The sequence below is a fragment of the Parasteatoda tepidariorum genome, chromosome 2 (genome assembly GCF_982258835.1).
Source record: "Parasteatoda tepidariorum strain Cologne lab strain chromosome 2, Ptep-v5.0, whole genome shotgun sequence".
Taxonomy (NCBI): domain Eukaryota; kingdom Metazoa; phylum Arthropoda; class Arachnida; order Araneae; family Theridiidae; genus Parasteatoda; species Parasteatoda tepidariorum.
The window spans coordinates 96,984,212-97,011,039 of NC_141756.1; the positions used below are offsets into that span (position 1 = coordinate 96,984,212).

A 26,828-nucleotide genomic window follows, 5' to 3' on the forward strand; every position below is an offset into this window, starting at 1 on the left:
GTCCACTCCCGGATTTCCGAGTTGTCTGACACTCGTCCGTCCACTGCTTCCAAACACGCATCACTGTGCTGCTGTTACGCTGCACACGAGCTGCTACTGCACGATGAGACAATCCAGCTTCACGAAGGCCGATGATTCTCCCCCTTTCAAACTCCGTAAGTTGTTGAAATCTCGCTCTCTTTCGTCGAAGAGGCATAAGTAACGTCTGAGCTAACGTTTACCACTAGCAGATAACCGCCGATAGCCATACACGCCTCGCTACAGCCGTCTATTTATTCGGATCCATCCGCCGTTCAGAGGGAGCTGCTCAGCATACGCATGCGCTACGGGTGTGAAATTCTAATCATTTGCATATTATGCTCTACTTTGCATTTCCTGAAAATTTCAGCTCACTCGCGTATGTCCTTCATGGCGTTGCAATTTTCACAAACATGAGTTTATTTATGTTAAGTTTGTTTTTCTAGAGAAAGCACGGATGACTTGATTTCGAAACAGCCATTTAACGATGAGATAGAATTAAAGGAACTTCCTTTACCAGAAGTAAGATTTCTTAGTATACTATCTTTTGATACTGTTGAAGTAAAAAAAAAAATTGCAAGCGCAATTGAATTTCTTTTTTTTTTTCATAATTGTAGTTGATAAAAAACAAAAACTAAATGAATATCAAATATTTATTGACAATGTACAGTGCGCCAAAAAATAAATAAATGAACCGGATCACCCTGCATAACTTTTGATCTAATGATCAGATCTTCACGTTCTGGGACTCAATCTTAACGATTTGAAGGAGTGACCTCAAATATGCTCATAAATTACTACAGACGATAGTTTAAGTTACGAAATCAGACACAAAAACGCACTTTCTCTGAATAAACATGCTTTTTTCCTATGAATTTGGATTTCTAAATCCCAAAATATAGGGGGTAGCCGCAATTTGGGAAACGTGTTTGTTCAGGAGAGAGATTCAAAGTATGAACCCCTTAATGTTAATTTAAATTTCTGCCTATTTTGCTATACCTCGAGAACTTTTTAAGCAAATTGAAAAAAATTTTCACTCAAATATGAAATACGCATATTTAAAGACAACTCCATGCAGAAAAAGAAGAGTAATTATTTATTAGTAAATTTATCAGTTTAGTAAATATTTATTATTTTTATTACTTTATTTCATAACAGTCGAAAAAATTTTGAATTACGTCGTATACAATTTTTCACATCATTTTAAAGTATGTATTTTTAAATGTCAAAATACAAAACTTGAGCGAAATCGGTTGAATAGCTCCTGAGAAATTGAATTTTAAACATACGACTTTTTCAATTTGCTTTGAAAGTTTTCGAGAAATAGCGAAATACGCAAAAAGTGAAATTAACATTAAGAGATCCATACTTTGGATCGCTCTCCTGACCAAACTAAGGGAAACACATTTGGGAGTCAGAAATCCAAATCCGCAGAAAAAAAGGTATGTTCATTCAAAGAAAGACGATTGATTTCTAGGAACGAAGGTCTGATCATTAGATCAAAAGTTATTCAGGGTAATCCGTTTTTTTTTGTTGCTTATTGTACATATTAACAAGAAATTTTCAACACGTTACAAATATTCAAATATTACCTTTTCCTCACTGAGAAGAATAAGTGGATGGGATAGATGGAAGAAGTTATTAACTAGGTCGTTTCGTCAAGTTTCCTCTTCGTGTTCGTCAATTCCACCTCCTTTATATTCCAGAATCAATATGCTCTCTCTGACTAAACATACTTTTTATCGATGCATTTAGAATCTTGAACCTCAAAATATGAAGGGGGAGGAGGTTAAAGCCCCAATCTGGAAAATATGATCCCAATAATTTTGCCAGGAGAGTGGTCGAAAGTTTGAACCCCTTAATATTTCACTATTAACCATATTTCACTTTTTGCGTATTTCACCTTCTTAATCAATCGTATATTTAAATTTTTGTTTTTCAAGAACTAATTGACCGATTTTCTTAAAATGTTCATATTTTATTTTTTAAAATTACGAAGATTAAGAAGGTGTAAAACTTTTTTTTATCATAAAATTCAATTTTTTTTGCTCACTATTAAACAAATTATAAATTAATCTAAACTTTCGACGACTCTCCAGAGCAAACTATTGGGAACATATTCTAAAATTGACCCTACATTGAGAGCCAAAAATCCGAACTCGTTGAAAAAAATTACATTTATTCAAGAGCAAGTACATGTTGATGTCCGAATTGAGTTATTGTTTGCACTAATTGATTTCCACTTTTAAGGTCAAATCTGCGAACCATTGAGTCTTAGTACGTTAAAATCCGCTCATTAGATTTAAAGTTGCTCAGGGTGCTCGTTTTTTATTTTATTTTGAGCACTGTATATACAACCCATTCCGGTACAATCTAATTTATCTCAACGAAAGTACTGATATTGATTTGGTTTCAGATCGCTTTATTAATAACAAATTACACGTTCACCACTGCTCCTAGAAGTTTATTCTCATAGCCTGTTTGAACAGTGACAGAGAAGAATGTAGGAAGTAGCCTATTGTATTTGGCATGTAAACAAGGGAAGATCTGACCAATTCTTTAACATTCCCTACAAATTGTATACTGTAATGACCGCATTTGATTCATAATTTTTAAATATTTGTTAAAAAGAAAAAGGGAAATGTGTATGCTAGTTGCAAACTAGTAATAAAGTTAGAAATTTTTTTTTCTAACGGTAGGCACTTAACTTTCGTTCTTCACCTAGGAAGATGCCGGAAGTATTATTCATTTAACGTTACCCAGTGGGCACCTGTGAACGTAAATCACGGAGGCGAACAACATTACCCATGCCACACATACCCGTTTATATAGTTTGTCTAAGCTAAGAACTCCTCCCGCCACAAAGTCTGAGGCCGTCTGGTGTTATGGAAACAAGAATGGCGCATTTTAAGGAGGGTAGCTTGACTCTAGGTCTTAGCACAATAGACCGAAGAAAGAGATTCCCTTTCTCTCTACCGACCCGAGCCGAAAACACTCCAAAATAGTGACCCGGCACCCCTACTTGAAATAACCATGCCTCGTTACCATAGTCTCCGCCACAGGTCCAGACAAATGTCTAGGGGAGTTTTTATTTTAGACAAACTATTGGGTGGGAGCCGCGATGGCTCAGGGATAGAGCATTCGCCTTCCAACAAGGTGAACTGGGGTTACCAAAGAGCTGACGTGAAATATCCTCAGTGGTAGACGGAGTCCCCTTGCCGTCTGGCTAACCGTGGGAGGTTCTCGAGGTCTTCCTCTCTATGTAACGCAAATGCGGGTTACTACCATCAAAAATTTCCTCCACGAAGTCAAATTTCTCTCAATACTTGATCCAGGAGTTCCCTTGTCTTCTGGATTGGGTTCAAAATTACAAGGCTACGGAGTTGAACATTAGTAGTCGTAAACCCAAAAAAATTGGGTCGGCTGCTCGACGACGGAAATATATATATATAAATTTTTGTTAAAAAAAACTATAGGGTGGGCCACATTCACACAAGAGAGGACAACACACAGAGAGAAACATCCATGTCCGGACCCGCAGCCATTGGCATCGCAGTCAGGCACGCTAACCGCTCGGCCAGCTATCCGGCATAAAGTTAGAAATAACAAAAGCTTTATCAAGCTCTAGCCAATCGATACCAAGGCTGGTCAGAGCAAAATGAGTGATTGTAATTTTCATAAATTACCTTATTTGACGTTACAGTTCTTTTAAAAGCATAATTATCTTTTTAAGACAAAGTAAGAGATTAAAAAAAAGTATAAACCAAGTTAATATACTTTTTAAAAGGGGGTAAATTGTTAGTCTTAATTTATCTTTTTTGTGGGAAAATCGCAATCTGCAGCTCTTATTATAATTGTATCCATAGGCTTAATAATCTTGTTCAAAATTGGCTGGAAGTCTTTTGGACGCGGCAAAAAAATACTAAATGAATAAAAAAGTAAAAAAAAATATTTTTCCACGACTACAAAACATTTCTGCTTTGTCGTAATCATTACACACTCACATATTTTTTTTCTTTTAAGCTTTATTCATAGTCTTATTTTTTCAGAAATCTCTTATAATTACTCACACATCCCATATAATTACTCACCTCAATCGAATAATTACAAATTAGTAATGATAAATATTCTGCCTTACAGCTCCTACTCGAAAAGAGCAGTGATTACGTAAGAGACATCGAAAATGTAACGTGGAATGATAACGAATTTATGGAATGTGTGCAGAATATTTCGGAAGATAATTTACCGCCAGCATGTTCAAGTCAAAATACTGCAAGGAAAAGTCAAGAGTCCAATGGTCTTGAAAAGTGTAGTTTTGAAATTTCTTTTGATGAACGATGCATAGCCACTGAGACATTCTTATCTTCTTCTCCTCACGTAAAAAATCATGAAGAAAACGAATCTTTGAAATCAGCATCGCAAAATGCGTGTAAAAGGCAGATTTCTCAAGAACAAACTGCTGATCATGTAGAATTACAAAACACTCATGAAAAGCAGAACATCCTAAAACAAAACTCGCCATACAATCTAAGCACACAAAATGCACTTATAAATCATTCCATACAGAAACCGGTTACTGAGAAATCTTTAGACCATCCAGATCTGCAAAATGCATGTGAAAACCTCATCATCCAGAAAACGGTTACTGGACAGGTTTCAGATATTTCTGAACAAAGTGTATTTGAAAAGCACTTAATCCAAAATCCGGCAGCTATGCAAGCTCCACCAGATAATTCAGAACCACAAAGTGGATTTGAAAAGCAGATCTTCGAGAAACAAAATACTTTAGATCATTCGGAATCGCCTAGTACCTTTGGAAAGCAGATCTTTCAAATACGAAATACTTTAGATAATTCTGAATCGCAAAGTGCCTTTGGAAAGCAGATCTCCCAAACCCACAATGCTTTAGATCATTCTGAATCGCTAAGTGAATTTGAAAAGCAGATCTTCGGGAAGCAAAATACTTCAGATCATTCTGAATCGCAAAGTGCTTTTGGAAAGCAGATCTTCCAAAAATCATCTACAGAACTTGCATCAGATTATTCAGAACTGCAAAGTGCAAGTGAATGGCAAGTCTTTTCGGAAACTTCCTCACAGGCTGTAGAGCATCCAGAATTAAAAACTAAATATGGAAAGCACATTTTATCAAAGCCAATTGCAATACAAACCCCAGAACGCTCAAAATTGTGCGAGAACAGTGAGATATCTCAAACTGAAAATGTAAATCTTTCAAATCCTTTGCTAAGCAAAGATATTAATGTTTTCCAGAATAAATTTAATTTGCGCGATTCCGCAACGCCATGTCCTTTAATACACTCTGCAGATTTAAAAATTCGTTGCCAAACTTTGTTATCAAACCACGATCAATGTTACGATAGCAATTCAACTCCAGGTAATGAAGCGAAATGCTATTTAGAAAAACTTTCAGACCTAAAACTAAACGCTGCTGTTAAAAACCGATGCCTCGTTGATACTTCTGCTGCATTCAGATCCAATAACAATAGAGAAGACAATATTGGAAAAGAAAATACAGTTTCTCACAATAATAAGGAAAGCAAAGGAGTTGCTTATCGTAGGAGTGTTGAGTCAGCCGCAAAAGATATGAAATCATCCACTCCTAAACAAAATATTTGCAGGAGTGTTAACCTACTGTCATCTTTCTTAACGGCAAAAAGCATCAGAAGTTTCGGAGTGGATACTTTGCCGTCACCTGTCCTTAAGGATAATTTTAAAAAACATTCGGGTGAGTTGTGTTAACAGTAATTAATCTATATGATTGATAAATGCAGCAATCTGTCAAAAAATTAATTCTTATTTAAAGGTTTGGGGCAGTATAACAAAAGGCAACATATTAAAATCGTTTAGGAGCTCCTTTTTGGTGAAAAATACTATGATTTTAAACTACACAATAGGATAATTCTACGTATTGTGCCGCTATGTAGGAGAAGCCCCGAAAATTTCTTAAGTACCTCTCTGGAAACTATACTGAAGAACAATATGTTTTTTTTTTTTTAAAAATTCGCTTTGCTTTTTGAAGATTTGTGGATTAACCATTTAATTGTCCCTAACATTTTCTTTATTTTTAATAGAAACTGATTTGTATCAATTGCAGGTTTTTAGCTGCCTTTATTCTATTGGTTTGTTCGGAAAATAATTTTTTTTAAACAAAATGAAAGACGATTTAATGAATAAATATTTTATTGAAAGACCATTCAACCAAAAACTGCTGCGTAGAGTAAATCGAATTTTCTAACAGGTAATCCTGGCTATATCAGCTGTCAAAATATATAATAATTATGCAGCTTAAGGGTAAAGTTAGTTGGGGGGAATTGCAATTAAATCATCTGTTAAGAAAAAATTTAATTACTTTTCGACCAACCCAATAATATTTTAAGAATCCTTCTAAAATATAATGCGTAAAATCTAAGCTAAGAGATGAAATGCAAAAACGTTTTTGAACTCTGACCAATGTGTATTGAGGTCAGAAAAGCAAAGCAAAGGGATTAAAATCGGAAAGAAAAAAAACATTTTTTTTTAAATCTTTAGTGAGAATATAAGGCATTTACTTTTTGATAGGAACAACTTTCCGATCTCACCAAACTGGTTGTTGTTGTCGTAAGCCAGGAAGACACTAAGGGTGCGATTGCTCTTGTTTTCCAGTGGCGCCATCTATGGCCAAGATTTCGCCTTTTGCCACACCAATACGTCCCACCCGTTTATGGGGCTTACCCATTCATACATACATTCACACATCGTAATTTTGCTTGAACTAGAGAACGATCAATTTCCAATCCAGTACCCCCAGAAGTATAATTTGTTATGGAAACATGGAGGACTTAGTGACCCGACAGATTTAACGTGTAGAAATTAGTCATTCTACAGATTTAACAGATAAACTAGGGTAAGTCATTAAAGTGCCTGAAAAAATTACCCAGATCGTCTGCAAACCAGCACATTACCTACTAGGAACTCTTTAAACTGAAAATAAGATCTCTGCTAGAACAACATCAACGATTCTGTATGCTTAAATTACTATACTATTATTTATTTACTATTATTTATTACTATTATTCATTTCAAAAGAATCAAGGTAACATGATTAATTTATCAGCGTATTAGTTAAAGAAATCAATCATCAGTCAAATAAAAAACTAATACAGATATAAAAATGGCTAAAAGTTTGTCTAATCACATGGTTGCGTGTGACGTGTTGATGTTACAGCTTTGAAGCTTAGGTTTAATATCACTCTGAATCAATATTCAGATCAGGTTTTAATTGATTACCTTCAAGTGACGTCACGAATGAGTGTCGAAACTAATTGGTTAACCACTAGTGACACCGCTTGCAAAAATCCAACTAAAGAAATTTACAAAATACCATTTCTTTTCAATACCTAAAAAATAAAATCAAAACAATCAGCACATTGTTGATAGAATAAGAGAAGCAAGCTTTTGAACTTAAAAGTTAAGGAAATCGCACATAAAATAAGCAAATTGAAGAAAATACTTGATTCTGCACTTTTACGGATTGCATATTTGCCTATTAGCTAAATAATGAGCATATTAACGAGATTTAGTGTTAACGTATATGTTACCGGCAAAGTATGAAACGCCGACATTCTATAGAATGCCTAGGCACAGTATATAATGTCGGATATTTTTAGGTAAGGTATGAAATATGAGAAGTATTACATACTTTTCCTAGGCATTGTATATTATACCTAGGAATTCTATAGAATGTCAAATACTATTTATGCAAAGTATGGAAAAACATTCTGATGAGGTTATTATATAAATGATGTGCATTTCTCAAAAATAAAAATTTTATTCTGAAAAAATAAGGAGAGTGCCATTTAAAAAAATTATTCAAAATGCGTTAAGAAAAATGAAAGTTGTACAAAACATAATTTATGCCCTTCTTAGGGAAACAAAATTTTCATAAAATTTTCATGTAATTCTGACTTAAAATTTACATTAAAGTCACAATTATTTTCAATTTAGAAGCAAATATTGCCCAAAATATCCATTTCATCACCTTTACTAGCATAACCACAGACGATTTTATACTTTTGCCGGTTTCTCATTTGGCATTCGATAGAATGCCTAGGAAATGTGTGAAATATAAATGGTTTCATGCTTTGCCGGCTAGTTTTAGACATTTTATAGAATGCCTAAGCATTCTATAGAATGTCGGATTTCAAACTTTGCCGGTAACATATACATTAAGAATGGCCATTATAAAACACCCTGTGAATGAAAATGGATAATACTTAAATATGTTACGATTTTTAAGATATTTTTTAGGAATTTTGTATAGGTGCAATTTTAAAAAAAATATTGCACTTTGTTTATTTGACTTATAGAATACAAACAATTTTAGCATCAACTAAATTTTGCGTTTTTAGCCACAATATCCTCGTCGACTATTTTGAACAACCTTCAAAATGATCACCAGCGTGACTCCATAGAACGGACGACGAAACATGAATTTACAGATTTACAAGTTGATTTAAGTGGTATGAAATCCTGATATTAACTTTCATGATTTATATTAAATCTTCATGCTTTAAATTTGATTATTGCTTATATTATGCTTTATATTAACTGTATTATATGTATTATTGTATTATTTATGTACAGCCCTGATTTGGCACCCAATGACTTTTTCTTATTCCCACACATCAAAAATAAATTAAGTGGACAACGATTTTCGACCCCCGAAGAAGCGGAGAAGCGAAGAAGTGCTTTTAAAAATTGGTCCAAACGCATGCAAAAGTGTATTGATCCTCATGGAGAATATTTTGAAAAACAATAAAACCAATTTCGATCCTACATATTTGTTTTTTTCATTATTAGGCCAGAAATATAAATAGCAGCCCTCGTATGGCACGATTTAGGAGAAGCATGATTTATACTACTCTTTATAAAAATAGAGAAGTGGTCCCCAAACTGGGGGCGATTGCCCCCAAGTTTGCGATTTCTCCTTTCATTGGAGCGATAATCCTTTGGGGGCGACGAGTATTAGAAAAAAAATAAAACAATAATAAAAAGCTAGCGAATATTGGAATTGCAAATGTATACAAAACCAATCGTTCAAGAGTTCAGACAAGGAATTACGAATTAAAAAAATAATAAAATAAATAAAGTTTCTGAACTTTTTCGTCATACTTTGAGCTTAACAAAGATCTGATTCTCCAGAATCTCTCCAGATTCTCCAGGAACGGATCGAGATTCTCTCAGAACAAAGAAATAGGTTGAGCATTTGCTTAAAAGAGGATCACTGACAAATGCTTTGACTGAGAGCACAAGAAATCCGTTGAAACGATGAACATTTTTAAAAGAAAAAAAATGTAAAAAAATTAAACGCTTGCTTTTTTTTCAATTTAGTGTTATAGTATTCAGCTTATTGCGACAACTCATAGTTTTCTGAGCAAAAAAAATTAAAAAAAGATAAATAAGGGCAATAAATAACAGTCAATATTTAGAGGGGGAGGGGGCAGTAGGTGACAATCAGCATCTAGATGGTACCAAAAAAGGTCGGAAACCACTGTGATAGAGGGAAAAAACTCAGAAATAACAAATAAATAAAACTCAATATGGAAAGAGTGAGCCGCAATGGCTCAGGGCATAGAGCATTCGCCTTCCAATGAGGTGAACCTGGTTCGAAACCCATCGATGGCTGATCGATACGAATCCGCATCCGGTTTGCAATGACCACAATGCTGGCGTGAAATATCATCAGTTTTAGGCAGATCATGGGTTAGAGTCCCTTTGCCTTCAGGCTAGCCAGGTTCTGGGAGGTTCTCGTGGTCTTCCTCTCCATGTAATGCAAATGCGGTTTAGTTCCATCAAAAAGTCCTCCACGAAGGCATATTTTCCCCAATACTTGATCCAGGAGTTCCCTTGTCTTCCGGATTGAGTTCAAAATTACAAAGCTACGGAGTTGAACATTAGTAGTCATGAACCCAGAAATTGTGTCGGCTGTTTTTGACGTATGCCTGTTTAGGCAGAAGGGGTGCGATTGTTCTTGTTTTTCAGTTGCGCCATCTATGGCCAAGAACTCGACTTCTTCCACACCATACGTCGCACCCGTTTATAGGGCTGACCCATTCATACAACCATTCATTCATCCATCGATCGTAATTTTGACCAGAATCAGAGAACGATCGATCTCCAATCCAGTACCTTCAGAGGTTTTGATTTGTTATGGGAACATGGAGAACTTTTGCGACTCGACAGAGTTAACGTGCATCAGTCACTTTACTACACGGGAGTCTTCGGCCGGCGGGGCTCGAACCCACGAACTTTAGGACATGGGCCCAGCGCCCTACCGACCAGGCTATCCCGGCCTTGTGTCGGCTGTTGAATGACGGACAATGAAAATATAAAATAATTTAAAAAATATATGGAAAGATATTTTTTAAATGGAACTTCTATAATATGATTTGATTTAATGGCTATAATATGACTTAATGGAACTTCTATATATAGTATATATAGAATCTATATATAGAACCTATATCTTCTATATATAGAACTTCTATAATAATTTTTAGTGTGCACTGAGAAGCTAGATTGAAAAAAAAACTTTTAAATGTTACAGGGGACTATATGATTGTTGTGCGAATGTACGAGTGTTCTGCCACTCCTATTCTGAGCTACCTTCTGCAGTTTGGATTGTTTCCTCTGTCATTAACTGTTGCTGATGTGCCTTCTTACAAGACGTGTTTCCTTCTCAACCAGGAAGTGAAGAGATGTCGCGACAACAATATCAATCCAATGTCGAGTGGGTGAATTGGTATTTCTTTCTTAAACCATTTCGTGATTAAATATCAGATCATTTCTTTTTAAAAAATTCGATCTCTCAGGAACTATTCGATAGATTTCATTCAAATTTTGTATTTTGCCATGTAAAAATTACAATCTTTAAAATTATGTAAAAATTTGCATACCTTACAATTCAAAATTTGTTCAACCATTATTAATTAAAATAATAAATAATTATTAAAAATTATTTTTGTATGGGATTATCTTTATGTAAATGAATTTTATAGATAAAGGAACTTTACTTCTCTTGGAAATATTTTGAGAAACGAATTTATTGGTAGCATATTTCTAAGATTGCTGCTACCCCCTATATTTTAGGCGTCAGAAATCATAACAAAGAAAGTTATTTTTATTCACAGAAAGTTCGTTTTTGTGTTTAATTAGTCTGCAGTTAAGTATAATTAATTAGTCTGCACTTTGTCGTCTGCACTAATTAATTGGTATATTTGAGGCCACACCATAGAGCCATTAAAATTACATGAAAATTCGATAATTAGGGCTCAAATGTTATTTAGGGTCATCCATTAATTTTTGCGCATTATACTTTAATTTATTTGTTTGATTTGACATAATACATGTTAAAATATGTTAGGTATGTTAAGTTCTGTAAATTTAATAAGTAGTGTTAAAGTAATGTAAAATGAGGCATTTAAATGAATAGGAGTTAAAGTAAACACAGCTGAAAAAAGTTCCAGATTGCTTAACAATAAAATGGGTTTTATCTTTAATTGGTAATCCAATTATTTGAAAAAAAAACTGGGCGGCTTAATCACCTGCTCACTCTTTTTCCAACTTTCGGAACTGTATTTGCATTTTTTTTTTAAACGCACTCATTTTACCTGTTTTAGCCACGGTATATTGGATGCGGATTCGGTTCAAATTTTTTCTCTGGTCTATTAAATTTATTTTAAAAAATTACATTAAAAAACTTATAAAAGTAATATCAGAGGAAGTCAATTGTATTTACTAAGAAATCATAATTAAATTAAAGCTCACTATAAACATTAATACAAATGTAACGCTTTTTTCTAGATATTTCTAAAATCTACTTTTGAGTCTGACTTAGAAAAGATTTATCTGACAAATAAATTCGAATGAATAGTAATTGAATTTATTGTTACAGTCTTTTTATTTTATAAATATTTGCTATTTGTCTTTTCAAATAAAACGGGAAATATATTATTTACCCTGTGTTGTAGATTTATAAAATGTAACTATTTTTCAAGTAATTCTGATTGTAATTTTTTCTTTATATGAAGGTGACAAAGGAGACTATTACAGATACCTTCTAGCATTGCACGGTCTTTTGAAATCTTTCGAGCTTGTTCTTCATTTTGATGCAAAATTAGCTTTATCTTGCTTGGTTGATTTTAAAAAATGCCACGCTTCCCTGATGAAAGGTAATTTATAATTTTCGTTTAAATAATTTTTGATAGTTGGTATCTTATTTAAACTCCTTGAGGGTAGCTTGCATTCTTTATGCAGGTCGGAAACGCTTTTCTGCAAGCATTCAAAAATATCAAAGACCGAAAGTGAATATTTGTTTTAATGGGGAAATTTCGCAATTTTAAGTTAGCTTCTGTGCGCTCCCTTACGTAATGTTTTAAGTAATAGCGCATGCGCGCCCGTGAAAAATATCAAACTTACGTAAGACAAAGTAAGATATTTTTCAAAAATCCGTTAGTTAAAAACGCTAATGCAGTGGAATATCATTTAACTTTGACCCCAAAATCAAAACAAACATTTACAATGGGCATAGGCTATCTCTACAAAGCATATGACTCAAGGTACTTTGCTCTACATAAAACTGTAGTTCTGTGAGCAGAAAAAAATGGTAGATTTTGATGAAATCAGCTATAAAAACTGAAGCTTATTATTTTGATTTCTGGCCGAAGAATGAAAAAATTTATTTAACGCATGAGGTCCACAAATAACCACAACTTACAGTAGTTTTCTTTAAACTACGCAGGTAAGTTGATAGTAATATAGCACGATTCATTTCTAAATTTCATCAATACATTTCTTCAAAAACGCATTCTATGTCCATATTTTTAATTTAAAGGTCGGCTTAAAGAGACAACAACATTTAACAGCTATAAACAGCGTGCTTGTAGCTTTGTCTTTGCAGTGTTAATTGCGCCAACTTAACGTAAAGATACGTATCATCTAAAATTAATACCAACCTGCGCAGTTGTTTCAAATCTTAAGTGCGGGAGCGAACGGAAGCTAACATAAAAGTGCGAAATTTCCTAATAATAAATGTACAAAAAAAGGTAACATTGGTCAAAGAAAATGTTCCTTCCACCAATGCATCAACGGCGCATGGAATTCCGAATATTCCAAGCTCGAATTTTATCGAGCAGTTACTCCAGTTTTTGCTACACCATCGAATGCTTCAGGAAAGCATTTTGAACTGATATGTGATTTCTTTTCATCATATCTTTAAAATTGTAAATAAAAAGAGCCATCTGCATGATAAAGTCAAATTATATTGGAAAGTGCCAATCATATAAAACTGGCGCAGCAAAAGATCTTTTGAAAATGAACGAGGGTTGTTTTTTTAAGGCAATTTGTAAATAAAAACCAAATAAAAGAAAATTTTCAAGAAGCAAATTTATTTTCAGAATCTACATACGTTTCTCTTTTTTTGCAACATAGTCTCCAAGTGTGTTTAAACACTTATTATACCTTACAACTAGCTTTAGAATACCCTCTTCATACAAACTTGCCACCTGCTACAATAGCCAAGAGGTTACGACAATTTTCACGTCATCGTTGTGCTGATTACCGCCTAAATGATGTGAGAAATATCCGGAAAGATTAAAATCACTCTGTGCAAGGCTGTAGGGTGGGGTGCCAAAATTCCTAACTAAAAGAGTCCATTAAAGCTGGGATCTGAGCTAAGGAGAGAGTCATTGTCATAGAATAGCAAAATTTCCTGTCAACATGGCAGGGAATTTTGCTACTTCACAAATCTGCTAGTGAATGTAGGCAGCAAATAGGGTTTTTGTCAACTGAAAACGCATCGCAGACCGCATCTCGTGCGTGGCTGCTTATTTGTCAAATTTGAACATTTTAACGACACAGAACTGACCGTACAGTTTACCTACACAGCTGCAACTGAGCACAGTTGTTCCCGAGGAATGCCGGGACACGACACAAGCACTCGTTGTGACGCAAGTGTCACCTATTAGTGTACGCAACGGAACGGCCCTTACTTAAAAAGCAACCCTCATATTTATGGATGTATTTTAAGGATGTAGTTCGGATGCAGCTCAATGTAAAATTGCTCAAGATTGCCATTTTTGGGCCCCAAAGGTCAGGTAGTTTTCTTCACATAAAATCCTATGCGGACAAATGAAATAAATTAGTAATATTAAAAACAAACGAAATTAAAAATACCCAAATAAATATTTACAAATATATTCACAAGGTGCTTAGTAAAATCCATATCCACTCTCTTCACTTCTCGAACGGCTTCAGCTATAGTTTTAAACGAGGTTTAAAATTGGAGCAGTTAAATATTCGCAACGAAATGAAACGTTTAGAGCACCTTCTGACGAAAATCTTCTAAATTAGATTTGCCTATCACAAACGGTGCAAGAGAGAGGAAAAACGTGAATTACACAGTTGTATAACATGAAGTACGAACAGACCGTTGATATTTATGTAAAGGAAACTTTTAATTCAGAAAAAACAAGTAGTGAAAAGAACAATTTTTTTTTTCGAAAATTATTTCCTTACGTCGTAGCTGAAAAACTAATGCTTCTCTTTGACATTTTTTCCTTAGCATCCAAGATAAAGCAATCATGCTTTAAAATGTTGTTATATTTTTGAAACAGGAACTCTTCCACAGTTTTCCATCAGGTAGCACTTTAAAAGGTTCCATTCCTGTTTCGTATTATCACTTTACTATACCTGTACACTTAACTTTTATAACTGTACCCATTCGAAAGAGAACAGATGCAGATTTCAGTTTTCAAACTTGTATAAATAATAGAATGTTGTTAACTCGCAAATAAATAAATCTTATCTTAAAACATCAAAGGCTAACATGCAAAAATGTTAAGTATAATGACTGCTATTAAGTTTTATTATCTACCTAAAAAATTCCTTCATAAGAAAAAATCACTTTTTGCAACAAAATATTATTTTAAATAGGTTTTTCCTGTCTTTCTTTTAGGTTGCTATGATGATTTTGTGAAACAACTAAATGATATTATACCAGAATTATATGTCAATCACTTAATACACCCTAAACTCAAAACATTGTGCCAGTTTTTAAAAGAAAAGTACTATTTCTGTGAAGAAAATCATCTTCATTTTAAAGTATGGTTAAATAAGTATTTCTACATCAGAGCATTATCTATTTTCATTAAAGGTTTTTGAGTTAAAATATACAGGTGATTGGATTAAAACGAATATTAATTAATGATTCGAAAAATTCTCGCGTATTCAGAGAAAGTTGAAAAAGTTAACATGTTATGTCGCCCAATTTGAATCTCTTAAAAATGTCATTTTGTTAGGGATCTATTCTTTTAAATGTTTATCTGTTATGCATAATCAATTTAAAAGCCTCAGAAAAGTACCGATTACCGTTGAAACGTTATTAATAGATAAAACAATCTTAAAATATTAATAATCATCGCTCAAATTATACCATTTTGGATAATTTGCCGGAATTTTTGCTGCGACAAACATTAGCGATCCTACTGATAATTATGCAAGTGTGTTCTTTTTTTTTCTAACTTTTAAGATATGTTTAACTTTTTGTCAAGTTGCTTATCTGTTATACATAATCCAATTTAAAAGCTTCAGAAAAGTACCAATTACCGTTGAAACGTTGTTCATAAATTAAAAAAAATCTTAAAATGTAAACAATCATCACGTAAATTGTAGCATTTTGGAAAATGCATAGGAATTCACGCGGCGATAAGCATTTGCAATCCTTCTCATAAGTGTTTCCGTTGTCATAACTTTTAAGATAGGTTTAACTTTTTAAGTAGTCAATCTGTTATACATAATCCAATTTAAAAGCTTCAGAAAAGTACCGATTACCATTGAAACGTTGTTCATAAATAAAAATATATCTTAAAATATAAACAATCATCATGCAAATTAAAGAAGCTTTATTATTTTATTTATTTTTCTTAATTATTATTTATTAGTATTTATTTTTGTTTTTTTTGCATATAGACTCTTATTATTCTGAAAAGGAACTTGAATACGTTCTATACGTCACTAGAGAATGTTCTGAAAGATTTCACGCTCCCTCTCTCTACCTTTTTAGTACCCGAGAGTGTTCTGCTGCAAGATTCAACTTCGGTATTTCGGTAAAATATCTTTCCCATTCATTTTTTAAAGCTTTGTTTAAAATTATTTAAGTTAATAATTTAACTCCGTTTACATACATTGTTGCTTTTTTTCATCATATTTTTAAGCCAGAAACTTTTGATGACTCAACTTTATAAATCACTTAAAAGTCATCATAGCACTTTAAAAGGCTTACTTAAAAAGGCAAAAAAAAGAAACACTAAAGTGTTTGGCTTTAGACATAGCTTATACATTTGTTTATAAGTTCCTATTTGATTTGATCAAACCTCGATAATGATTCGTCAAATTTTGATAACGTTTTAATGTTTACTTTACACACCTAAATACATATTTCGGGTTCTTAAAGTGCAATTTTCTACATTGAGAAAGATTCTAAAAATATCTGCATATCGTGGGAGCAGTAATTATAAAACAGATTATTTTATCATCTCTAAACTACTTCCCTAGTTTAGAGATGACAAAAAAATATGTGATAAAATATATTGTGATAACATATGTGCGTGTTTCTTTGTTGCAGAGTGGAAGATAAATCTGTTTTTGCAGTAAGTGCTTCCTCCCTGTCAAAAGACATACCTTGGAAAGATCTGACACTGGTCATCGAATATGAGTATGATTCTGATTCCATGTGGAAGAGAATGTGCGAAGAACAACATGTTCCTCATGTGTTTGTCAAGTTAGCTCCTCTGCCTTTGAAAACATTTAATCAAATCAAATCCAATCATGCTTCAGGTAATTAATCATTTTCCATCTTTTCTTTAACATTTTACATAGATAGAGCAATTGCGTATTTTTGATATAATTTATTCCTCGAACTCAATATAGGAACTATTTCTTTAACGCTATCTTCCTTTTTATTTAGAAAATGAATATTTTTCATTTCGTGAAATACAAAATTTTAAGTTTTAGTACCCTTATTCCATATTTGGTGGAGCAGTCAGCTCGCCTGACTTTGAAGCCAATGGTTGCGGGTTCGAATCCCGCTCAGGACGTGGGTGTTCCTCTTTCTCTGAGTTGCTCTCTATTGAGTAATGTGTGAATGTGGTCCAACCTGTAAGCGGGTTTTATATATATATATATATATATATATATATATATATATATATATATATATATATATATATATATATATATATATATATATATATATATATGTAACATAAAAAGCTTCAATTAATCTTTTTATGTTAGTTTCTTCGTTATAAAACAACTCCTAATTTATTACTACTTAATTCTTCAAATCGAAGCACTTAATGATACTTTTAAGAAACCACATCCTGTTTCTAAATCTATTTTTAGCCAACTATACATAAATTTAAATAAAGATATTTTTTTTCCTTTTAAGCTTTGTGAGAATCGCGTGATCTATTTAATTAACCAATAGTAATTTCTGAGATTTCCCTCTTTTCCCTAAATATAGACATTTTAGGATATTTTGCAAGATTTTCCCTACCAGAAAGACTGTTTGCTGATGGAGTAAACATCACTTCTTCGCTCCCACTCAACTAAGAATGATCAAATAAAAGTTTCTCTGATTTAATTTAAATCCTGTGTCTGTTTTCCTGCTCGGTCCGACTGCATCATTTTACAAGCCGAGCAGGATATTAAGAACTGATGAAACGGGCGCAGGATAATATTAAATGCTTCTTCAAAACATAAAAATAAAAAATTAACTAAAAGAACACACTTCTACTATGATGGAAGATTTGAGCCTTTTAACGAACGGATCGAAGACTTCACAGAGAATGCTTAGCAGTTCATTGCCAATGCTGCGAAATTAATTGGATTTGGATGAACCTTGAAAGCATAGTCTGCAAATTTATCAATTTCGGCGTTAGTCAGTGACTCATCTTAACGAAGAAGATGGTTTATTCCCCTTTTCAACTAACTCTTCTCGTGTTTACTCTTGGAATGGTGCGACTATGGAGAAAACATTAAGAAAGAAAAAAAAAATGTTTCGTTTACCCTTTTCGAGAATTCCATGCCTCTAAAGACCATCTGTTCCATATTTGTGAGTTCCTGCTTATTTCAAAGTGACAGCGATTCTACATTTCCAGAAGTTCATCTTAATGGCTACGATTCTGTTCGCGTGTGCAGTTTAGTGATAGTGCAGTGATTCGCGCAGTGATTCCCAGTGTTTAGTGATAATCCTCGATGGAAAATTCTTCAATGGTATTCATATAATGAAAATTTACTTCGATCCGTGCTTTTGTTTTGATAATAATTTACAAATATTTTTTGATTATCAAAATATGTGGTGTTTGAACAGCGAAAATAATAATAGATTTTGGTTATATTCTGAAATTTTTTTTCTTCTCATTCTTGATATTTCATTGTGATGATTATAAATTTTTATGATTATGAATTTTTCATGATTATTAATTTTTATTCATTGTTCTTATTTTGATTGTTTATTTTTGCATTTTCAAAAACTTATTGTTATTGAAATTTACTTATTCTTTGAGGAATTTTATTTTATTAAATTGATTTAATATTATTAGCATAAAAATGTTAAATGATATTTAGTTTCGTTTTAATTATATTATATGTTATGAAATAGGATCAATTGGATATTTTTTTTTTAAATTTTGTATTAGTGTTTATCGTAAAGTAACGATAAATAAGCAACTATGAGATTTAATTTACTTCTAAATGCTATATTTAATTGTTAAAATTTATTTTGGTTATTTGAATGCCCTTACGGAGTGGCAAAAATTACAAATTTAAAATGGATGAAAATGCCAAAAGCAATACAGATAATTCTGAAGAAGAATTGAGTGATAATTTACAAAAATTAAGTATGGATCAAAGTGTACAGGATAAACCAGACATACTAGTCTTTGAGCCGGACATTGGTGTTCAATTCACATCCTGGCTCAAACACTTCGAAAAACAAACTCTAGATGCAATGTAATGACGAATGGAAAGTTAGAAATTTTCAAAAATTCATTAAGGGTTCAGCTTTGAAATTGTATATTAATAACTGTCTTAATTGTAATTCATATCAAGAAATAGTTGAAATTTTTAAAGAGCATTATTTTTCACCTCCATTTGGCTTTAACGATTTTCAAAATTTAAAATTTTCGGGCCAAGCTAAAGACCTAAATTCATATTTTACCGAAAAGGTAGAGTTGGGTCGAAAAATAAATTTAAGTAATGAACATATAATTGAGGGTCTATCTATTGGTTTGCCCCACCAAATCAGAACACTTTTGGTTTTAAAAGAACCTAAAACCCCAATTGAATGGCTCACTATTGTCTCGAAAATAATTCATGATGTACCTACGGTCTTGCCCCAAACTGAAACTAAAAAATTACCGGAATCTAAATTTAATGTATATAGACCACAATATCAAGGCTGGGTACCAAGGCGGCCATTCTTTAACAACTCAAGTAATCCAAATTATAATCCTCGACAAAATCAAAATTTTTCCCGGCCTAATCAAAGTTATAACCAACAATCCCAATTTAGACCTAGAATTCAAAATGAAAAGTTTCAAAGAAATAAACAACAAACTAGTCATTTCGCCCAGGCTTCCCAGGAGTTGCCTCCTAAGCCATGTAAATACTGTGATAAGCTTGGTATAACCAATGCTTATCATTGGGGCCAAAATTGTGTAAACAAACCTAATTCTTTTATGACTGAGAATCAAACTCAGCATAAACAAGAAAGTGACCAACCAAAAAATTGACAATTAATTGTATCCGGATACATACAAAATGACAACTATGAAAGTGACAAATACCCGATTTTGACAAATAAAACTATCCTGTTAAATATTGATACAGGTAGTACTTTAAATATCATCCCAACTAAACTTTTTGAAAAACTTAATGTCCTAAAAGAAAGAAAGAACTGTGTTAATGTAAAACAAACAAAAGGTATTTTGCAACTTAACCACACTTGTACTTTAAATTTAAAAATTGGAAATATAGCTAGGTCAGTGGAATTTTATATTTTAAATACTGATCTACCTTATGCCATATTGGGTTTAAAGGAATGTAATGGGTTTAAATTTGTGATAGATTGTGATAAACAAGTTGTCATGCAAAATCAGAGAAAACTGATCACTTTTTCGGATTATAAAAGCAACTTGTCTTTACACATTTCTCCTGAAATCCAGGTTAATGATTGCAACAAAAATACCAATAGAAAAAATAAAGCTAAGAATAAAAATAAGAAAAATAGAAATAAGAGAAAAAATGTTAAATCAAATAATAATAAACAAAAGGAAGAAGTTATGGAAAATAAAATTTTGGACGTGAGAATAAACAAAAATAAAAATGTAAACAAAGTGAATTTAAGGAAAAATAAGAAAAATGGGATAAAAAATAAAGATTTAAATAGCAAAACTGAAAATAATCTTGAATTTTCAAATGTTCTTGAGAATAAATGTGATAATGGTGGCCAACATTGTCAAAATCATGTTGATGGAATTATGCAAATTCAAGATGATGAAAAAAATTTCCAACTTCAGGAAATTTTAGAAGATTTTTCAGATATTTTCGCTAAAGATAAATATGATGTAGGGACAATAAGAATTGAACCTCAAAGGGTAAGATTAACATCAGACTTACCAGTATCCTTACGAGCATACAAAACTTCCCCAAAACAACAAGAGGAAATAGATAAACAAATTGAAGAATTGTTAAAGCATAATATAATTAAAGAAAGCTTTTCTCCCTATTCTGCTCCAGTAACTCTAGCTTATAAAAAAGATGAAAATAAAAAAAGTAGATTGTGTATAGACTTCAGAAAATTAAATCAAATTACTAAATCGGATGCAGAACCATTACCTCTTATAGAAACTCTTCTAGATAAATTAGGGAACAGTGTTTATTTTAGTAGGCTAGATATGGTAAGTGGTTATTGGCAAATTCCAATCAACCCTGAGGACACTGAAAAACTTGCTTTTGTCACCAATAGTGGGTTATACGAATGGTTAAGATTGCCATTTGGGTGGAAGAACGCCCCTAGTATTTTTCAAAGAACAATACGTAGAATACTCACTAAACATAAAGTTTCATTTGCTGCTAATTATTTTGATGATATCATAATTTATTCTAATAATTTTGAAGAACATTTAAATCATCTAAAGGAAATTTTTGAAATATGTAGATTTGAAAACTTAAAATTAAAAGCTTCTAAATGTTCTTTTTTGCAAACTAAAATTCAATTTTTGGGATATGAAATATCTAATGGTGTAGTAACTCCTGATAACAACAACATTGAAGCAATTAAAAACTTGAAACCTCCAACTAATGTTAAATCTCTTCAACGATTTTTAGGTTCAATAAATGTGTATAATAAATTTATAAATAATTATGCTAAAATTAAAGCACCTTTGAATAATCTCTTAAAGAAAAATACAATATGGTGTTGGACTCCCAAATGTCAAGAAGCATTCGAAATTTTAAAGAATGCTTTAGTTTGTAAACCAATTTTGAAAATATTTAACCCTAAGTTACCATGTCATATTTTTGTTGATGCAAGTCAAAGTGGTGTTGGAGCAATTTTGAAACAGCCAGATGTTTCAGGTGTCTTACATCCAATAGCATTCCATTCTCGTTCTCTTAGAGACTATGAGAAAAATTATGCTATCACAGAACTGGAATGTCTTGCTATTGTTGATGCATTAAACAAATTTTATCATTATTTATTTGGAAATAAATTTACCATACATACAGATCATGCGGCTTTAGTTTGGTTAAAAAATGTTAAAAATCTAAAAGGTAGATTGTTCCGATGGTCTTTACTATTAAGTATGTATGATTATGATATAAAATACACAAAAGGCACCTTAAACTTTGAAGCTGACATGTTATCCCGTGATATTCCTGACAATATTGAACACAATAGTAATGTTGATTTAAATAATGTAAGCCATTTTTCACATCTTTTGCAATTAGACGAAATTCGCGAAGCCCAACAAAATGATAATTTAACTGGAAATTTTATTAAAATAGATAATGTTTTGTGTATACGTAAAAAGGGTTTTACCAAAATTGTTGTTCCATTTTCTTTAAGGCATAAATTACTTGAAATTACTCATAAAAAATTTGGCCATCCCGGAATTCAAAAAACTATTAATTTACTTACTCCTGTTTACTATTGGGAAAATATTACTTTGGACATAACAAATTTTAACAAACATTGTCATACTTGTCAAATTAATAAAAAACCTAGACAGAAAAGATTTGGGTTACTTCAGGAAATGCCCCCAGTTGACAAACCTTTTGAAATAATTGCAATTGATAGTGTAGGTGGTTTTAATTATTACAATTCTACCAAAAAATATTTAACTTTAGTAATTGATCATCACACTCGATATATGTGGTCTTTTGCATCTAAATCAATAACTACAAAAACTTATGTAAATTTTTTGCACCAAATTTTTCAAATTCAAACCCCTAACAGTATTTTGAGTGATAGAAATGCCGCGTTTACTTCTTCCCACTTTAAAAAATTTCTTAAACATAGCAAAATCAAACAATTGTTAACTACAGCCCATAGACCTGAAACTAATGGAAAAGTTGAACGTTTAGGACAAACCATTGTAACACGTTTAAAATGTAAAATTAATGATTCTTCTAAAAAAATTCCTTGGCCTAAATTATTAAAAGAAGTAACCGAAGAATATAATTTAACTCCACATTCGGTAACTAAATTCTCACCAGCTTATTTAATGTTTGGCACTCTCCCATTTAATCATCCTTTATCTGAAGAAATTTTTCCACCAATAGAAGAAGCAAGGAAAATTGCAGTTGAAAGAACTAAACAATATCATGAAAAAAATAAAATTTATTATGATGCAAGATTCACTCATATTGAATTTTCCCCAAATGATACTGTAATGTATGAAGATTTTAAATACCCCAATACTAGGAAACTTACCCCAACTTTTTCCGGTCCATATATAATTCTTGAAAAAATTTCTGATGTTAATTATAAAATAAATAAAAAGAATATTCATAATAAAGAAAATACAGAAATAGTTCATATATCAAAATTGCGAAGGTACCACCCACCTGACAAACTGAAATTATGTCACGAATAAAAAACATGTAATTATTTAAATGGAATTGACTATATTTTATATTAAATTTAATGATTTTTCATTGTTAAAATAAATTAAAAACACCGAATATGACAACATTACACATGGTTCAATGAACATGTGGTCCCCTTTTTTCTGGAAGATCCGACCTTTCAAATTTTCTTCTTCAAGTTCAATGTTTACCCAATCTGAAGGATCTGGGGCGATGGTAGTTTCTCTCTGTGGTGAAAACCAAGAAAATTTAAATTTAAGCATCTATTGAAACTAGGATCTTCCAGCACACCATTGTTGAGACTAGGGACTTAACTGGACTGTTTTCCTCTTTTTGGGGAATACAGCCCCTAATCCAGCAAAAATTTTCCCCTAACAACACTGAAATCCTAAATTTCAGATTAAGGACCATTGTGTCAAAATTTTCTTTATACATTTTATTTTCAAGATGTACAAATCCTGAAGAAAAATTTCAGATTGAAATTTTTTTTGGAAAAAGTGTCAATTTGTATTTGTATATCTCATATCACTTGTATTTTCATGTTTTTTAATATTTGCATTTTTAGAAAATTTTTATAAATTTTCTTATAGTGAAAGTTTATTTTAATTGTGTTAGTATGAGTAATAACTTTATTTACTGTGATTTCAAAAAGGACTGAAAAAAACTTAAATCACAAAAAACTATTGAAAATGAAGATCTAACACTTCATTTTGATGGTAGCGCTACTTCAATTTTTTTTTTCTCGAGACTTTCATGAAATTTTTTTTATATTGTGTACTTATATGTATTTTTTATAATTCATATTACTTTGAAATCTTGTTAAAAGTACAATTTGATTTTTTTTAATTTTAATTGTGTCATCATAGGGAAAGTTTTGCAAAAAGATAAATTTTAAAATTTTTGATAGTAGTTAAAAAATTTTCGGCGAGGGGGGATGTAACATAAAAAGCTTCAATTAATCTTTTTATGTTAGTTTCTTCGTTATAAAACAACTCCTAATTTATTACTACTTAATTCTTCAAATCGAAGCACTTAATGATACTTTTAAGAAACCACATCCTGTTTCTAAATCTATTTTTAGCCAACTATACATAAATTTAAATAAAGATATTTTTTTTCCTTTTAAGCTTTGTGAGAATCGCGTGATCTATTTAATTAACCAATAGTAATTTCTGAGATTTCCCTCTTTTCCCTAAATATAGACATTTTAGGATATTTTGCAAGATTTTCCCTACCAGAAAGACTGTTTGCTGATGGAGTAAACATCACTTCTTCGCTCCCACTCAACTAAGAATGATCAAATAAAAGTTTCTCTGATTTAATTTAAATCCTGTGTCTGTTTTCCTGCTCGGTCCGACTGCATCATTTTACACATATATATATATATATATATATATATATATATATATATATATATATATATATATATATATATATATATATATATATATATATATATATATATATATATATATATATATATATATATATATATATATATATATATATATATATATATTAAATTAATGCTGACAAATATTGCACATTAGTGGTTCAAAAGTAAAAAAAAAATAAAGGAAAATATTATCAAAACGTGGTAAATAATGAATAAAGATGGCAAGATAAAAAAAAACAACCCTTTCGATTTCCAGATGAAAAATGGTTATGAAGACCATCTCTAGCAATCAAACCGGTTTTAAAAGTTTTGATACAGCTGTTTCCAATAGTGAGTCGTCAGATTCTTATAACGTTTTGTTCCTGTATTACTTAAATATAAATTCGCGTCTACTAGTGTAACTTCGTTATTGATTCTTATATTCTAAATAGATATATTAAGACTGTTGATTACGTAATGCATTGCAGAATCAGTTTTTTCCCCGTTGAGTAAAAACAAAGTATTATAATTCAGCACACCACTTAAAGGTTTTAAATATCAAAAAAATTGTTCTGAAATTCGCATAAAGTACAAAAATATTTCAGACACGCATGCACTTTTATAAATTTTATTAATTTTTTTATTATTGTTTTTACTATTATAAACTATTTTCCTTGAATGATCTTACTTTTTAATAGTCGCTATAATTTTTTTAAACTAATTTATGCGAAAAATCTCAGTATTTGAACTTTATGTTGCATAATTGCATTTTTTGTCGTTTTAGTTTTAAACATTTAAAATCTATAATAGGTTATTAATATTATTATTTACAGAACACATTGTGAATGAAAAATGGTGATATAGTAGTGTTCCATTTTTTTAAAATAAGAAATACATATAGTATTTTGCAATGTATTTAAATTATTTCTCAAAAATGTTGACATATAAAGTGCATGGATTAATATGTTGGGCTATTCGGACATATTTAGTTAAAGCTTTGATGGCATCATTTATTTCTTTAACCATTTCATAAACATCAGTAAGTTGATTTGTTTAATTTACACGTTATTCGTTTATTTATTTTTAAGTTATTGAAATTAGTTTTGAAATATTATTCCTTAAGCATGTATTTTGATCTTTTTCTCAAAATGCTGTTGCCTTTTCCAGAGAAATCCGTCTTTAATCAGAAGAAATTCACCATCATCGTTTCGTCTACCACTCCATCAGAGTTACATCTTCTTCCCTTATTAAAATCAAAGTAAGTACCATTAATGACAAATCCAAGCTTTAAAAAACTTATAAGATAGACTTATAAGACAGACTTTTAAGATAGACATAAAAATGGGAATAAATTAGGAAAAGCATATTTAATCTAGAACAAACTCAAAATTTATTCATGAGCTATCATTAGGAATAAATAAACTTCAAGTGCCAATCAACATTGTTATTATTTTTCGTTCTTTTAAAAATATAAAAGCTTTTCATACTAGTTTTTTAAATAATAAAAATTTTAACTCTTTAATGACATCTGATATTTGTTTATATATACTTGTTTATATATTTATTTAAACAACGCAAATGATGTTTGAATTTGTTTTATTTCACGTCTAAAAGTTTTGCTATAGTACGAATACTTTGCTAGTTTCATATTCTAATATTTGCTAACAATAAAAAATACCAAAAATATTATAATTCTTAAATACAACTTCTTTTATTATGTAATTAAAAAGCATAAACTTTTTAATTACTTAATGAATTTTCTTTATAATAATATTAAGTCTTCAAAAACAAATATTAAAACATAAAAGATAAATAACACTTACTCGACTCTTAACAGTTAGTTGATAATTGTCTCGTTTAATGGAATAATCCATTTTCATTTCATTTCCTCGCTTTTCAGAAACTTAAAAACTGATACTTCAAGCTCATTTTTGTAGTTCCCATTACATTTTGGAACTGCGCATGCATATGGTATTGTTAAAAGTTGTAAAATAATGCTATGTATATTTTTGATATGGATGGTTTATAATGACATATCCGACGGACAAACTGGACTGTTGCTCAATGAATGACAAATATTTGAAATTGGCCGCTAATCGCTTATCAGCTCTACACCACGTTATGTGACGTCACCAAAAGACCTTGGTGATCTCAACGGCCTTATTTCTTATGGGGGTACTGAATCGGAGATTGATCGTTCTCTGGTTCAGGTCAAAATTACGATCTG

The 26,828-nt window shown here is 31.4% G+C and overlaps 1 protein-coding gene across 1 annotated transcript in view; it reads left to right on the forward strand.

Moving 5' to 3' along the window:
• The first annotated feature begins 2,747 nt into the window (after positions 1-2,747).
• Positions 2,748-26,828, forward strand: part of LOC107449058 (uncharacterized) — a 35,399-nt gene continuing 11,318 nt past the window's right edge. Inside the window, exons 1-9 of the mRNA XM_087156660.1 lie at positions 2,748-2,756; positions 4,159-5,761; positions 8,424-8,534; positions 10,622-10,804; positions 12,105-12,245; positions 15,029-15,174; positions 16,042-16,178; positions 16,697-16,908; positions 25,769-25,859. Coding sequence (XP_087012786.1) covers positions 2,748-2,756; positions 4,159-5,761; positions 8,424-8,534; positions 10,622-10,804; positions 12,105-12,245; positions 15,029-15,174; positions 16,042-16,178; positions 16,697-16,908; positions 25,769-25,859 — 2,633 coding nt within the window. The remainder of the gene's footprint in view (positions 2,757-4,158; positions 5,762-8,423; positions 8,535-10,621; positions 10,805-12,104; positions 12,246-15,028; positions 15,175-16,041; positions 16,179-16,696; positions 16,909-25,768; positions 25,860-26,828) is intronic.